The following is a 14,032-nucleotide window of genomic DNA, read 5'->3' on the forward strand; positions in this document are numbered from 1 at the left end:
GGCCGTGGCTCAGTGGGCAGCACTCTCTCTCTCGCCTGAGTCAGAAGGTCGTGGGTTCGAGTCCCACTCCAGAGACTCGAGCACAAAATCCAGGCCGACACTCGCAGTGCAGTGCTGAGGGAGCGGCGCACTGTTGGAGGGGCGGTGCTGAGGGAGCGCCGCACTGTCGGAGGGGCAGTGCTGAGGGAGCGCCGCACTGTCGGAGGGGCAATGCTGAGGGAGCGCCGCACTGTCGGAGGGGCAGTGCTGAGGGAGCGCCGCACTGTCGGAGGGGCAGTGCTGAGGGAGCGCCGCACTGTCGGAGGGGCAGTGCTGAGGGAACGCCGCACTGTCGGAGGGGCAGTGCTGAGGGAGCACCGCACTGTTGGAGGGGCAGTGCTGAGGGAGTGCCGCACTGTCGGAGGGGCAGTACTGAGGGAGTGCCGCACTATCGGAGGGGCAGTGCTGAGGGAGCACCGCACTGTTGGAGGGGCAGTACTGAGGGAGCGCTGCACTGTCGGAGGGGCAGTGCTGAGGGAGCGCCACACTGTCGGAGGTGCCGTCTTTCGGATGAGACGGTAAACCAGGGCCCCGTCTGCTCTCTCATGTTAATGTAACAGATCCCATGGCCACTATTTCGAACAAGAGCAGGGGAGTTCTCCCCGGTGTCCTGGGGCCAATATTTATAGAAACATAGAAAATAGGTGCAGGAGTAGGCCATTCAGCCCTTCTAGCCTGCACCGCCATTCAATGAGTTCATGGCTGAAAATGCAACTTCAGTGTCCCCTTCCTGCTTTCTCGCCATACCCCTTGATCCCCCGAGTAGTAAGGACTTAATCTAACTCCCTTTTGAATATATTTAGTGAATTGGCCTCAACAACTTTCTGTGGTAATCAACATAACAATTATCCCTCAATCAACATAACAAAAGCAGATGATCTGGTCATTATCACATTGCTGTGTGTGGGAGCTTGCTGTGCACAAATTGGCTGCCGCGTTTCCCACATTACAACAGCGACTACACTCCAAAAATTGTTTCATCGGTTGCAAAGCGCTTTGAGACTTCCGATGGTGGTGAAAGGAGCTGTATCAACCCAAGTCGGTTTTTCTGTGCTGGAGTACAGTTCAGACTGAAACTTTCCCTCCACTTGTAGGCTATACGATTCCTTACACAGTGCGTTCAGACAGCATCAGTCCAGTCCCCAGCCTGGGCCTGGACTTGCAGCACAGAACTGGCCCTGGAAGGCAGTGTAGAGGGAGCTTTACTCTGTATCTAACTCCATGCTGTACCTGCCCTGGGAGTGTTTGATGGGACAGTGTAGAGGGAGCTTTACTCTGTATCTAACCCCGTGCTGTACCTGCCCTGGGAGTGTTTGATGGGACAGGGTAGAGGGAGCTTTACTCTGTATCTAACCCGTGCTGTACCTGCCCTGGGAGTGTTTGATGGGACAGTGTAGAGGGAGCTTTACTCTGTATCTAACCCGTGCTGTTCCTGCCCTGGGAGTGTTTGATGGGACAGTGTAGAGGGAGATTTACTCTGTATCTAACCCCGTGCTGTACCTGCCCTGGGAGTGTTTGACGGGACAGTGTAGAGGGAGCTTTACTCTGTATCTAACCCCGTGCTGTACCTGCCCTGGGAGTGTTTGATGGGACAGTGTAGAGGGAGCTTTACTCTGTATCTCATCCCGTGCTGTACCTGCCCTGGGAGTGTTTGATGGGACAGTGTAGAGGGAGCTTTACTCTGTATCTAACCCGTGCTGTACCTGCCCTGGGAGTGTTTGATGGGACAGTGTAGAGGGAGCTTTACTCTGTATCTAACCCCGTGCTGTACCTGCCCTGGGAGTGTTTGATGGGACAGGGTAGAGGGAGCTTTACTCTGTATCTAACCCGTGCTGTACCTGCCCTGGGAGTGTTTGATGGGACAGTGTAGAGGGAGCTTTACTCTGTATCTAACCCGTGCTGTTCCTGCCCTGGGAGTGTTTGATGGGACAGTGTAGAGGGAGATTTACTCTGTATCTAACCCCGTGCTGTACCTGCCCTGGGAGTGTTTGACGGGACAGTGTAGAGGGAGCTTTACTCTGTATCTAACCCCGTGCTGTACCTGCCCTGGGAGTGTTTGATGGGACAGTGTAGAGGGAGCTTTACTCTGTATCTCATCCCGTGCTGTACCTGCCCTGGGAGTGTTTGATGGGACAGTGTAGAGGGAGCTTTACTCTGTATCTAACCCGTGCTGTACCTGCCCTGGGAGTGTTTGATGGGACAGTGTAGAGGGAGCTTTACTCTGTATCTAACCTCGTGCTGTACCTGCCCCAGGAGTGTTTGATGGGACAGTGTAGAGGGAGCTTTACTCTGTATCTCACCCCGTGCTGTACCTGCCCTGGGAGTGTTTGATGGGACAGTGTGGAGGGAGTTTTACTCTGTATCTAACCCCGTGCTGTACCTGCCCCGGGAGTGTTTGATGGGACAGTGTAGAGGGAGCTTTACTCTGTATCTAACCTCGTGCTGTACCTGCCCCGGGAGTGTTTGATGGGACAGTGTAGCGGGAGCTTTACTCTGTATCTAACCCCGTGCTGTACCTGCCCTGGGAGTGTTTGATGGGACAGTGTAGAGGGAGTTTTACTCTGTATCTAACCCCCTGTACCTGCCCCGGGAGTGTTTGATGGGACAGTGTAGAGGGAGCTTTATTCTGTATCTAACCCCGTGCTGTACCTGCCCCGGGAGTGTTTGATGGGACAGTGTAGAGGGAGCTTTACTCTGTATCTAACCCGTGCTGTACCTGCCCTGGGAGTGTTTGATGGGACAATGTAGAGGGAGCTTTACTCTGTATCTAACCCCGTTCTGTACCTGCCCTGGGAGTGTTTGATGGGACAGTGTAGAGGGAGCTTTACTCTGTATCTAACCCCCTGTACCTGCCCCGGGAGTGTTTGCTGGGACAGTGTAGAGGGAGCTTTACTCTGTATCTAACCTCGTGCTGTACCTGCCCTGGGAGTGTTTGATGGGACAGTGTAGAGGGAGCTTTACTCTGTATCTAACCCCCTGTACCTGCCCTGGGAGTGTTTGATCGGACAGTGTAGAGGGAGCTTTACTCTGTATCTAACCCCGTGCTGTACCTGCACTGGGAGTGTTTGATGGGACAGTGTAGAGGGAGCTTTACTCTGTATCTAACCCCGTGCTGTACCTGCCCTGGGAGTGTTTGATGGGACAGTGTAGAGGGAGCTTTACTCTGTATCTAACCCCGTGCTGTACCTGCACTGGGAGTGTTTGATGGGACAGTGTAGAGGGAGCTTTACTCTGTATCTAACCCCCTGTACCTGCCCAGGGAGTGTTTGCTGGGAGATTTACTCTATATCCCGCATACAGTGTTTAACAGTACAGTGTGTGGCTTGTCTCAGCTCCATCTCCGATGCATGTAGAGTGTACATGGAATGGAGGGGAGCAGGTCCCTCCCAGCAGAGTTTTGCGTCTGCAGCACCCAGCCCCCACTAAATATTTTTGGATCACAGTATGTGCCAAAGGGCCTTTGCATCTCCACCAGGTCGTAACTTTAATTTGCTTATCAGCACATTCTGAAGTAAATCTTTTGGCAGCACCAGCTCCAACATGTCGTACTTCTTAATCAATCCCCACTCCACAGCCAAAGTGGGCGGATATTAATTGGCCCTGTGCCGGCAACAGGGAACGGTGTGACATGTGAAATGAAGGCGCCAATCTCTGCCATGTGAGGACAGTGGGCTGGACGTAGGTTGGCACTGGGCAGTTCTGGGTGCTACCTGGCCTTATTAGCCCAGGCATAGAAAGAAGAGCAGGGAGGCTATGCTTGAAACATAGAAACATAGAAAATAGGTGCAGGAGTGGGCCATTCGGCCCTTCGAGCCTGCACCGCCATTCAATAAGATCATGGCTGATCATTCACCTCGGTACCCCTTTCCTGCTTTCTCTCCATACCCCTTGATCCCCTTAGCCGTAAAGGCCACATCTTGAATATATCTAACGAACTGTATAAAACACTGGTTAGGCTACAGCTGGAGTACTGCGTGCAGTTCTGGTCACCACATTACAGGAAAGATGTGATTGCACTGGAGAGGGTACAGAGGAGATTTACCAGGATGTTGCCTGGACTGGAGAATTTTAGCGATGAGGAAAGATTGAACAGGCTGGGGCTGTGCACTTTGGAACAGAGGAGGCTGAGGGGCGACCTTATTGAGGTGTATAAAATTATGAGGGGTCTGGATAGAGTGGATAGGAAGGACCTATTTCCCTTAGCAGCGAGGTCAACAACCAGGAGGCATAGATTTAAAGTAATTGGTGGGAGGTTTAGAGGGGATTTGAGGGGAAATGCTTTCACCCAGAGGCTTTACTGCCTGAATTCTCTACCGCAGAGAGTTGTTGAGGCCAGTTCGTTAGATATATTCAAGAGGGAGTTAGATATGGCCCTTACGGCTAAAGGGATCAAGGGGTATGGAGAGAAAGCAGGAAAGGGGTACTGAGGGAATGATCAGCCATGATATTATTGAATGGCGGTGCAGGCTCGAAGGGCCGAATGGCCTACTCCTGCGCCTATTTTCTATGTTTCTATGAAAGGGTGGTAGAGGCAGAAACCCTCACCACATTTAAAAAGTACTTGGATGTGCACTTGAAGTTCCGTAACCTGCAGGGCTACGGATCGAGAGCCGGAAAGTGGGATTAGGCTGGGTGGCTCTTTGTCGGCCGGCATGGACCGAAATGGCCTCCTTCCGTGCTGTAAATTTCTATGGTTCTGTGTAGATGTGTTAAACAAGCTCTGTGCATGGGGTGCACTGTCGCAGCTATGTGGCCTTGTACATGCGTCTCAATCAGGTGTGACTTAGATCGGGTACGGTAGCACAGTGGCTCTATTACTGGAGTAGTGATCTAGTATGCCCGGACTAGTAATCCAGAGACGTGAGTTCAAATCCCCCCATGGAAGCTGGGGAATTTAAATAGATCTGAAATAAAAAGATAGTATCAGTAATGAGGGCAATGCAGTTGATGAACTTCCAAATGTGCCACATAATAGGCTTGCCAGAGAAGTTGAAGCCCATGGAATAACCGGGACGGTGGCAGCATGGATATGGATTTGGCTCAGTGACAGGAAACAGAGAGGAATGGTGAATGGTTGTTTACTGGACTGGAGGTAGGTTATACAGTGGGGTTCCCCAGGGGTTGGTACTGGGACCACTGCTTTTGTTATATATCGATCACCTGGACTTGGGGGTACAGGGCACAATTTCAAAATCTGCAGATGACCCAAAAGTTGGAAGTACAGTGAACAGTGAGAAGGATAGTGATCGACTTCAAGGGGACATAGACAGGCTGGTGGAATGGGCGGACACGTGGTAGATGAAATTTAATGCAGAAAAGTGCGAAGTGATACAATTTGGTAGGAAGAACGAGGAGAGACAATATAAACTAAAGGGGGGTGCAAGAACAGAGAGACCGGGGGGTATATGGGCACAAATCGTTGAAGGTGGCAGGGCATGTTGAGAAAGTGGTGAAAAAAGCTAACGGGATCCTGGGCTTCATAAATAGAGGCACAGAGTACAACAGCAAGGAGGTTATGATGAACCTGTATAAAACACTGGTTCGGCCCCAACTGGAGTAGTGTGTCCAATTCTGGGGCCCGCACTTTAGGAAGGATGTGAAGGCCTTAGAGAGGGTGCGGAGGAGATTTCTGAGAATGGTTCCAGGGATGAGGGACTTCGGTTACGTGGATAGACTGGGGAAGCTGGGGTTGTTCTCCTCGGAGCAGAGAAGGTTGAGAGGAGATTTGATCGAGGTGTTCAAAATCAGGAGGGGTCTGGACAGAGTAAACCGAGAGAAACTGTTCCCATTGGTGGAAGGGTCGGGAACCAGAGGACACAGATTTAAGGCTAATATGTCCTTACTATACAGCATAAATGCACACGAGGCCAAAACTTGAGAGAAGGTCACTCTGTGACCAGTTACCTTTATTACCAAGAACTCGAGTGATGAAGGTGGGTGAAAGTCCAGGTTAGGAGTGTCTCCCACAAGTTCACCCCCTTGTGGTCAATGTTCTCTTAGGTCATGGGTTACAATGATAGTTGAATACATGACATCACCTACCCCCCCAAAGTCTTATTGGGATCACAGGTTAAGTCTCTCTGGTGGTTTACGCTCCCTTGTAGAGCGCCTGAGTTGGGGCTCTGGTTGTTGGGCGCTGGCCTGAGTGTCTGCTGTTTGCGGTGCCTCAGGCCTGTCCGGACTGTCCACAGTGACTGGGCTCTCCTCCCTTTAGTTCTGGTGTTCGGTCACCTGTGGTGGAGTAAACTCTACATTGTGTTCTTCCTCTGCTTCTTCTATGGAATTCCAGAACCTCCTTTTAGTTTGATCCACGTGTTTGCGGCAGATTTGTCCATTGGTAAGTTTAACTATCAAAACCCTATTCCCCTCTTTGGTAATTACAGTGCCTGCAAGCCATTTGGGCCCTGCAGCGTAATTAAGGACAAAAACAGGGTAATTGACATCAATACATCGCGCCCTCGCATTCCTGTCATGGTAGTCACATTGTGACTGACGCCTGCTCTCAACAATTTCTTTCATAGTAGGGTGTACAAGGGATAACCTGGTTTTGAGCGTCCTTTTCATTAGCAGCTCTGCGGGTGGAACCCCTGTGAGCGAGTGTGGTCGGGATCTATTGGCCAACAGGAGGCGTGATAAGCGGCTTTGTAGGGAACCCCCTTGGATTCTGAGCATCCCCTGTTTGATTATCTGCACTGCTCGTTCTGCCTGGCCGTTTGAGGCCGGCTTGAACAGTGCCGTTCTGACATGGTTGATCCCATTGCCTGCCATGAAGTCCTGGAATTCAGTGCTTGTGAAGCACGGGCCATTGTCGCTGACCAAGACATCCGGTCGACCATGGGCGACGAACATTGCCCGTAGACTTTCTACTGTGGCAGAGGATGTGCTTGAATTTAAATGGCACACTCAATCCATTTGGAGTAGGCGTCTACTACAACCAAAAACATTTTTCCCATGAAAGGACCTGCGTAGTCCACATGGATGCGTGACCATGGCTTGGCGGGCCGGGACCAGGGGCTAAGGGGGGCTTCCCTGGGTGCGTTGCCCAGCTGAGCACATGTGTAGCACCTGCGAACACAAAGTTCCAGGTCTGCATCTATCCCTGGCCACCAAACGTGTGACCTGGCAATTGCCTTCATCATGACAATGCCCGAGTGCTCATTGTGAAGTTCTTTGATAAACACCTCTCTGCCCATCTGGGGCATGACTACTCGGTTTCCCCACAGTAGGCAATCGGCCAGAATCGAGAGTTCATCCTTGCGCCTATGAAACGGTTTAAATTCCTCAGGGCATGCCCCGTACGTGGCTGCCCAGTCCCCATTCAGGACACATTTCTTAACTAAAGACAGTAGCGGGTCTTTATTTGTCCAGACTTTAATCTAATGGGCTGTCACAGGTGAGCCTTCGCTTTCGAAAGCTTCAACAGCCATGACCATCTCAGCATCATGCTCAGTTGCCCCCTCAGTGGTGGCTAGTGGGAGCCTGCTGAGTGCATCGGCGCAGTTTTCCGTGTCCGGTCTGTGCCAAATTGTATCGTCATAGGCGGCTAACGTGAGTGCCCACCTCTGTATGCGGGCCGATGCATTCGCATTTATGGCCTTGTTGTCGGCCAAAAGGGATGTTAGGGGTTTGTGATCTGTCTCCAGCTCAAATTTCCTGCCAAACAGGTACTGGTGCATTTTTTTTACTACATATACACATGCTAGCGCTTCCTTTTCTACCATCCTGTAGCCCCTTTCTGCCTGGGACAGACTTCTGGAGGCATAAGCTACCGGCTGTAACTGACCATTGGCATTCACATGGTGCAACACACACCCGACCCCATAGGACGACGCATCGCACGTTAAAACAAGTTTCTTACATGGGTCATATAACGTGAACAGTTTGTTGGAGCGTAACAAATTGCGTGCTCTATCAAAAGCCCTTTCCTGGCTGTCCCCCCAGACCCAATCGTGACCTTTGTGTAGGAGCACGTGTAGCGGCTCTAACAGCGTGCTCAATTTGGGAAGAAAGTTACCAAAATAGTTCAGAAGCCCCAGGAACGAAAGCAGCTCCGTCGTGTTACGGGGTCTGGGTGCTCTCTGGATCGCTTCCATTTTGGACGCAGTAGGTCTGATCCCGTCTGCTGCTCCCCTCCTCCCCAGGAATTCTACCTCTGGAACTAAGAAGCCGCACTTCGCCTTTTTCAGTCGCAGGTTGTGGAGGGGTTCTTCAGTATCGCGACCCATGATGAGGATGTCGTCTTGAAAAACCATCGTCCTTGGAATCGACTTGAGGAGGCTTTCCATATTTCGCTGAAAGATCGCGGCGGCCGAACGAACCCCGAACAGACATCTGTTATACTCAAACAACCCCTTGTGTGTCGTGATGGTGGTCAGCTTCTTCGACTCACTCGCCAGCTCCTGGGTCATGTAAGCTGAGGTCAGGTCCAATTTTGAAAAAAGTTTGCCACCGGATAGCGTCGCAAAGAGGTCCTCCGCTCTCGGTAGCGGGTACTGGTCTTGGAGCGACACCCGATTGATGGTGGCCTTGTAATCGCCACATATCCTGACCGACCCATCCGCCTTGAGCACCGGCACGATCGGGCTCGCCCAGTCACTGAATACGACTGGTGAGATGATGCCTTCCCTCAGCAGGCGGTCAAATTCGCATTCTATCTTTTCCTGCATCACATACGGCACCGCTCTGGCCTTGTGGTGTACTGGCCTGGCGTCCGGGTTTATGTGAATCACTACCTTGGCCCCCATGAAAGTGCCGATGCCAGGTTGAAATAATGAGTCAAATTTGTCCAGGACTTGTGAGCATGATATTCGCTCCACAGAAGAAATTGCATTGACATTCCCCCATTTCCAGTTCATGACAGCAAGCCAACTCCTCCCCAGCAGTGCGGGACAGTCCCCCGGGACAATCCAGAGTGGCAACCTGTTCTCCGAATCTTTGTGGGTCACGACTACCGTGGTGCTGCCGAGCACCCGAATGATCTCCTTTGTATATGTCCAGAGCTGTGCGTCAATTGGCAATAATTTTGGCCTCCTGGCCTTGGACACCCACAACCTTTCGAACTGTTTGATACTCATCAGGGACTGGCTCCATTAATACTGGGATGCCATTGAGGAGCACTTCCATCATTATCAGTGGCGTCCTGGTATATGAACTGTATATGTGCTCCACAGGAACTTGCTGAACTTCAGCTTCCATGATTTCCCCCAGTATTCATTTGGCCTCGTAGGGCTTACATCGGGCCCGTCCTCCTCGTACATCAACCTGGCTGCAGGCTTCCTGCACATACGTGTCAAGTGACCGCTGACGTTGCAGTTTCTGCAGGTATATTGCTGATACCTGCAAGCTCTGGCTGGGTGTTTGCCTCCACACCTCCAGCATGAGCTGGAGGCCCCATTGTTGGAAACAAAAGGACCATTACCAGTCGATCGTCTCTGACTGTCTCTGTAACTGTCCTTAAGAGCACCATTAACAGGTGTTGATGGCCCCATTATTGGCCGCATTGTCCCTTGCGATGGCATGAATCGCCGTTCAGCTAGCCATTGTCTCTGTTGAATTCCCCCTTTGGGTTCGACTACATGCTGGGGCATGTCCGATTGCCCTTGTCTGCCTGGAGAATTGTGTGCTGCATTAACAATGTTGACTCCTTGGTCGTTTGCCGCATTTGAGCCAAGACTTTTGTCATACATCATTCTGGTCTCTTCCTCCCCTGAGATAAATATCTGGGCTATCCGCCGCTTCCAAGGTCAAGTCTTTGGTCTCAATCAGTTTCCTGAAAACCCCAACGTGCCCGATGCCCTCAATAAAAAAGTCTCGCAGCATCTCCGCTCTGCATCTGGGAACTTACATAGGCTCGCCAGTCGCCGGAGATCTGCCTCGAAGTCTGGAACGCTTTGCCCTTCTCGCTGCCGGTGTGTGTAAAACCAATGTCTCGCCATGTGCATGCTGCTCGCCGGTTTAAGGTGTTCCCCAATCAACTTACTGAGCTCTTCGAACGTCTTGTCCACTGGCTTCTCTGGCGCTAGAAGGTCCTTCATCAGGGAGTACGTCCTGGATCCACAAACCGTCAGGAGATGAGCCCTGCGTTTGTCGGCCGAATCCTGTCCCAGCCATTCCTTAGTGACGAAACTTTGCTGTAGTCTCTCAATAAAGTCGTCCCAATCATCACCAACACATTACCTCTCTTCTGTGCTGCTAGTGGCCATGCTCGCGTGGTTTAAATCCCAGTTTCTCATCGCCAATGATACGTCCTTACTATACGATATAAATGCACACGAGGCCCATACTTGAGAGAAGGTCACTCTGTGACCAGTTACCTTTATTACCAAGACCTCAAGTGATGAAGGTGGGTGGAGCTTCCCCTTTTATACCTGAAAGTCCAGGTTCGGAGTGTCTCCCACAAGTTCACCCCCTTGTGGTCAATGTTCTCAAGGTGTATAACTTAGGTCAGCTTATACATGGGTTACAATGACAGTTGAATACATGACAAAGGCGATTGGCAGAAGAACCAAAGGCGACACGAGGATAAACCTTTTTACGCAGCGAGTGGTTAGGATCTGGAATGCGCTGCCCGAGAGGGCGGTGGAGGCAGACTCAATCGCGGTTTTCAAGCGGGAGTTAGATAAGTGCCTGAAGGAAAAAATTAGCAGGGCTACAGGGAAAGGGCGGGGGAGTGGGACTTGCTGAGGTGCTCTTGCAGAGAGCCGGCACGGGCTCGATGGGCTGAATGGCCAGCTTCCGTGCTGTAACCCTTCCGTGATTCTATGAATCTACAGGATTATCGTAAAACACCCATCTGGTTCACTAATGCCCTTTAGGGAAAGCAATTTGCCGCCCTTACCCGGTCTGGCCTCAATGTGACTCCAGGCCGACAGCAGCGGCCTCTGAAACGGCCTGGCGAGCCACTTAAGAAGGCGGCTCACCACCACCTTCTCGAGGGCAATCTGAGATGGGCAATAAATGCCAGTCTCGCCATGGGGGAAGAGGACGGGGAGGGAAGGGCTGGGAGGGAGGGACGGGGAGATGGAGGGTGGGGGAAGATGGAGGATGTGAGAGAGAGGGTGTAAGTTCAGGGGGCCCCAGAAGAGGCGAGGGGACCCAGGGGCAGCACGGGCCCCAGCCCACACTGTGCGATATGTGCGCGCACTGGGTCCTTGTAGCAGAGAGAGGGTGTAAGTTCAGGGGGCCCCAGAAGAGGCGAGGGACCCCAGGGGCAGCACGGGGCTCAGCCCACACTGTGCGATATGTGCGCGCACTGGGTCCTTGTAGCAGAGAGAGGGTGTAAGTTCAGGGGGCCCCAGAAGAGGCGAGGGACCCCCAGGGGCAGCACGGGGCCCAGCCCACACTGTGCGATATGTGTGAGCGCACCGGGCCGGTGCAGCAGAGCAGGTCTCCGGTCGTCCATGGTTAACCCTTGCCACTGGACCAAGACCCGGCTCTGTCAAGCCCCGTGTGGTGGCTGGTGTGCAACGGCCAACCCACGTTAAACCAATCCACCCACAGGCATCTTCCACCCTTCAGGATGTAGTTCGGGACCCGGAATATCAGGTCCTCCATTGAAACATCTGTGAACTCGTCCCTTTTTGGCAAGTCATCCTCGATACGAGGGACGGTCTATGATGATGACTTTATTCAGCAGGGTAAAGGATTACCCACTGTGTAATTGTCGGGAGCTCCTGTCCAGCAGGGTAAGGAATATTCATCGTGTTACCACTGTGAAGGGGGACCGGGAGTTGGAGTGAATATTGATGCAGCTGGGTTCTGTGCAGTCAGCACGCATGTTAAGTGCTGGCCTGGAGTTGTCAGACTCTGCTGTGCATTCCGAATGCTTGGACATTCAGCCCCCCCCCCACGACCTTGGCCGGGGCTGAGGCAGAGGGTGACGGGGCCGGCCAATCAGCAGCCTGGGGCGCGCGAGGGTGGGGGCGGGGCGCAGCTCACTCGCGGCACGCATCGTTCCGGGGGTCTGGTTTCTCCCCCCCCCCCCCCCCCCCACCTGTAAAACGCCGATCCCTTCGATCCTGCCGTCTGGCCTACGAGCCCGGTGTGTGGCTGGCCGGCAGCTGGAGCTGGCCCAAGGCTCCCCCCACCCCCCCCCCCCCACACCCACCGCCACCCCGTCAACTCCCCGAGCAGTGGGGCGCCCGAGGCTCTCCCCTTCCCCCGTCAGCCCTCCGATGGCGTGGCGGCAACCGGCCGGACACGAGGGTTGCCAGACCCTCCTGGATTGACCCCCTGCATCCGCCGGGAATTAAAGGTGAATCTCTACGAGCAACCCCCACCCCCCCGCCACCCCCGGGGAGAAAATTTCATAGGGACGGGGAGGAGAGACATTAAAAATAAATTCTGCGCATTTTGCAATTTCAACAATAAGTTATCGAAATATTGGAGACGGATAAAAAAGAAAGGCCAGTCGGAGGTCATGCAATGAAACCTCCAGGAACACAGCCGACAGCTGTAATGGTCGGAACAGTCGAACACGGCTTAAAGAAATCTCAGCTCCAAGGGTTACGCTGATAGATTTAGATGAGGAAAAGACGGGAGGAGGCTCGAGTGGGGCATAAACGCCGGCCTGGACTGGTTGGGCCCAATGGCCTGTGTCTGGGCAGTATATCCGCTGTAAAAGGCCTCGACTATCACAGAACCAAACTAACAGGACATCACGTTAAAGAAAGACTTGGATTTATATAGCGCCTTTCAGAATCACCCCACGTCTCAAAACACTTTACAGCCAATGAAGTACTTTTTGGAGTGCGGTCACTGTTGTAATGTGGGAAACGCCAATTTGCGCACAGCAAGCTCCCACACACAGCGATGTGATAATGACCCAGATAATCTGTTTATTTGTTATGTTGATTGAGGGATAAATATCGGCTCCAGGACACCGGGGATAACTCCCCCTGCTCTTCTTCGAAATAGTGCCATGGGATCTTTTACGTCCACCTGAGAGAGCAGATGGGGCCCTCGGTTTAACGTCTCATCTGAAAGACGGCCCCCCCCGGTACTGCACCTCCGACAGTGCGGCGTTCCCTCAGTACTGCCCCTCCGACAGTGCAGTGTTCCCTGAATACTGCCCCTCCAACAGTGCGGCGTTCCCTGAGTACTGCCCCTCAGACAGTGCGGCGTTCCCTCAGTACTGCCCCTCCGACAGTGCGGCACTCCCTCAGTACTGCCCCTCAGACAGTGCGGCGTTCCCTCAGCACTGCCCCTCCGACAGTGCGGCGCTCCCTGAGTACTGCCCCTCAGACAGTGCGGCGCTCCCTCACTACTGCCCCTCCGACAGTGCGGCGCTCCCTCAGTACTGCCCCTCCGACAGTGCGGCGCTCCCTGAGTACTGCCCCTCCGACAGTGCGGCGCTCCCTCACTACTGCCCCTCCGACAGTGCGGCGTTCCCTCAGTACTGCCCCTCCGACAGTGCGGCGCTCCCTCACTACTGCCCCTCCGACAGTGCGGCGCTCCCTCACTACTGCCCCTCCGACAGTGCGGCGCTCCCTCAGCACTGCCCCTCCGACAGTGCGGCGCTCCCTCAGCACTGCACTGGGAGTGTCGGCCTGGATTTAAGTGCTCAAGGCCCTGGAGTGGGACTTGAACCCACAACCTTCTGACTCAGAGGCGAGGGTGCTGCCCACTGAGCCACAGCTGCCACTGTGATTAAGTGTGATGTTTCTCTCTCTCCAACATTAGCCCCTTCCCTTCCTTGCAGTCCTGCCCACTCCCCCCTTGCCCGATCCGTGCATGGCATCACCTCACCCAACTGTGTGTGTGTGTGTGTGTGTGTGCACCATTCACCCATTCGCCCACCATCGCCTCCCCCCCCCCAACCCCCGCCCCTGCGCCCGCTGGCCTACATTGACTGTCCGTCCGTTAATGCCTCGATTTCCAAAATTCTTGTGTTCAAATCCATCCCTCTCCCTAACCTCCTCCAGCCCTGCAACCCTCCCAGACGTCTGCGCTCCTCCAATTCTGACCTCTCGCGCATCCCCCGATTCCCATCGCT

The 14,032-nt window shown here is 53.3% G+C and overlaps 1 protein-coding gene across 1 annotated transcript in view; it reads right to left on the bottom strand.

Annotated features, from left to right (window-relative positions):
* LOC139232819 (zonadhesin-like) overlaps positions 1-8,291 on the bottom strand; it is a 197,652-nt gene extending 189,361 nt beyond the window's left edge. The window contains exon 1 of the mRNA XM_070863314.1: positions 8,190-8,291. Within this exon, the coding sequence (XP_070719415.1) occupies positions 8,190-8,291 (102 nt within the window). The remainder of the gene's footprint in view (positions 1-8,189) is intronic.
* Between the last annotated feature and the right edge of the window lie 5,741 nt (positions 8,292-14,032).

The sequence above is a fragment of the Pristiophorus japonicus genome, chromosome 20, assembly GCF_044704955.1.
Source record: "Pristiophorus japonicus isolate sPriJap1 chromosome 20, sPriJap1.hap1, whole genome shotgun sequence".
In the NCBI taxonomy this organism is placed as follows: domain Eukaryota; kingdom Metazoa; phylum Chordata; class Chondrichthyes; family Pristiophoridae; genus Pristiophorus; species Pristiophorus japonicus.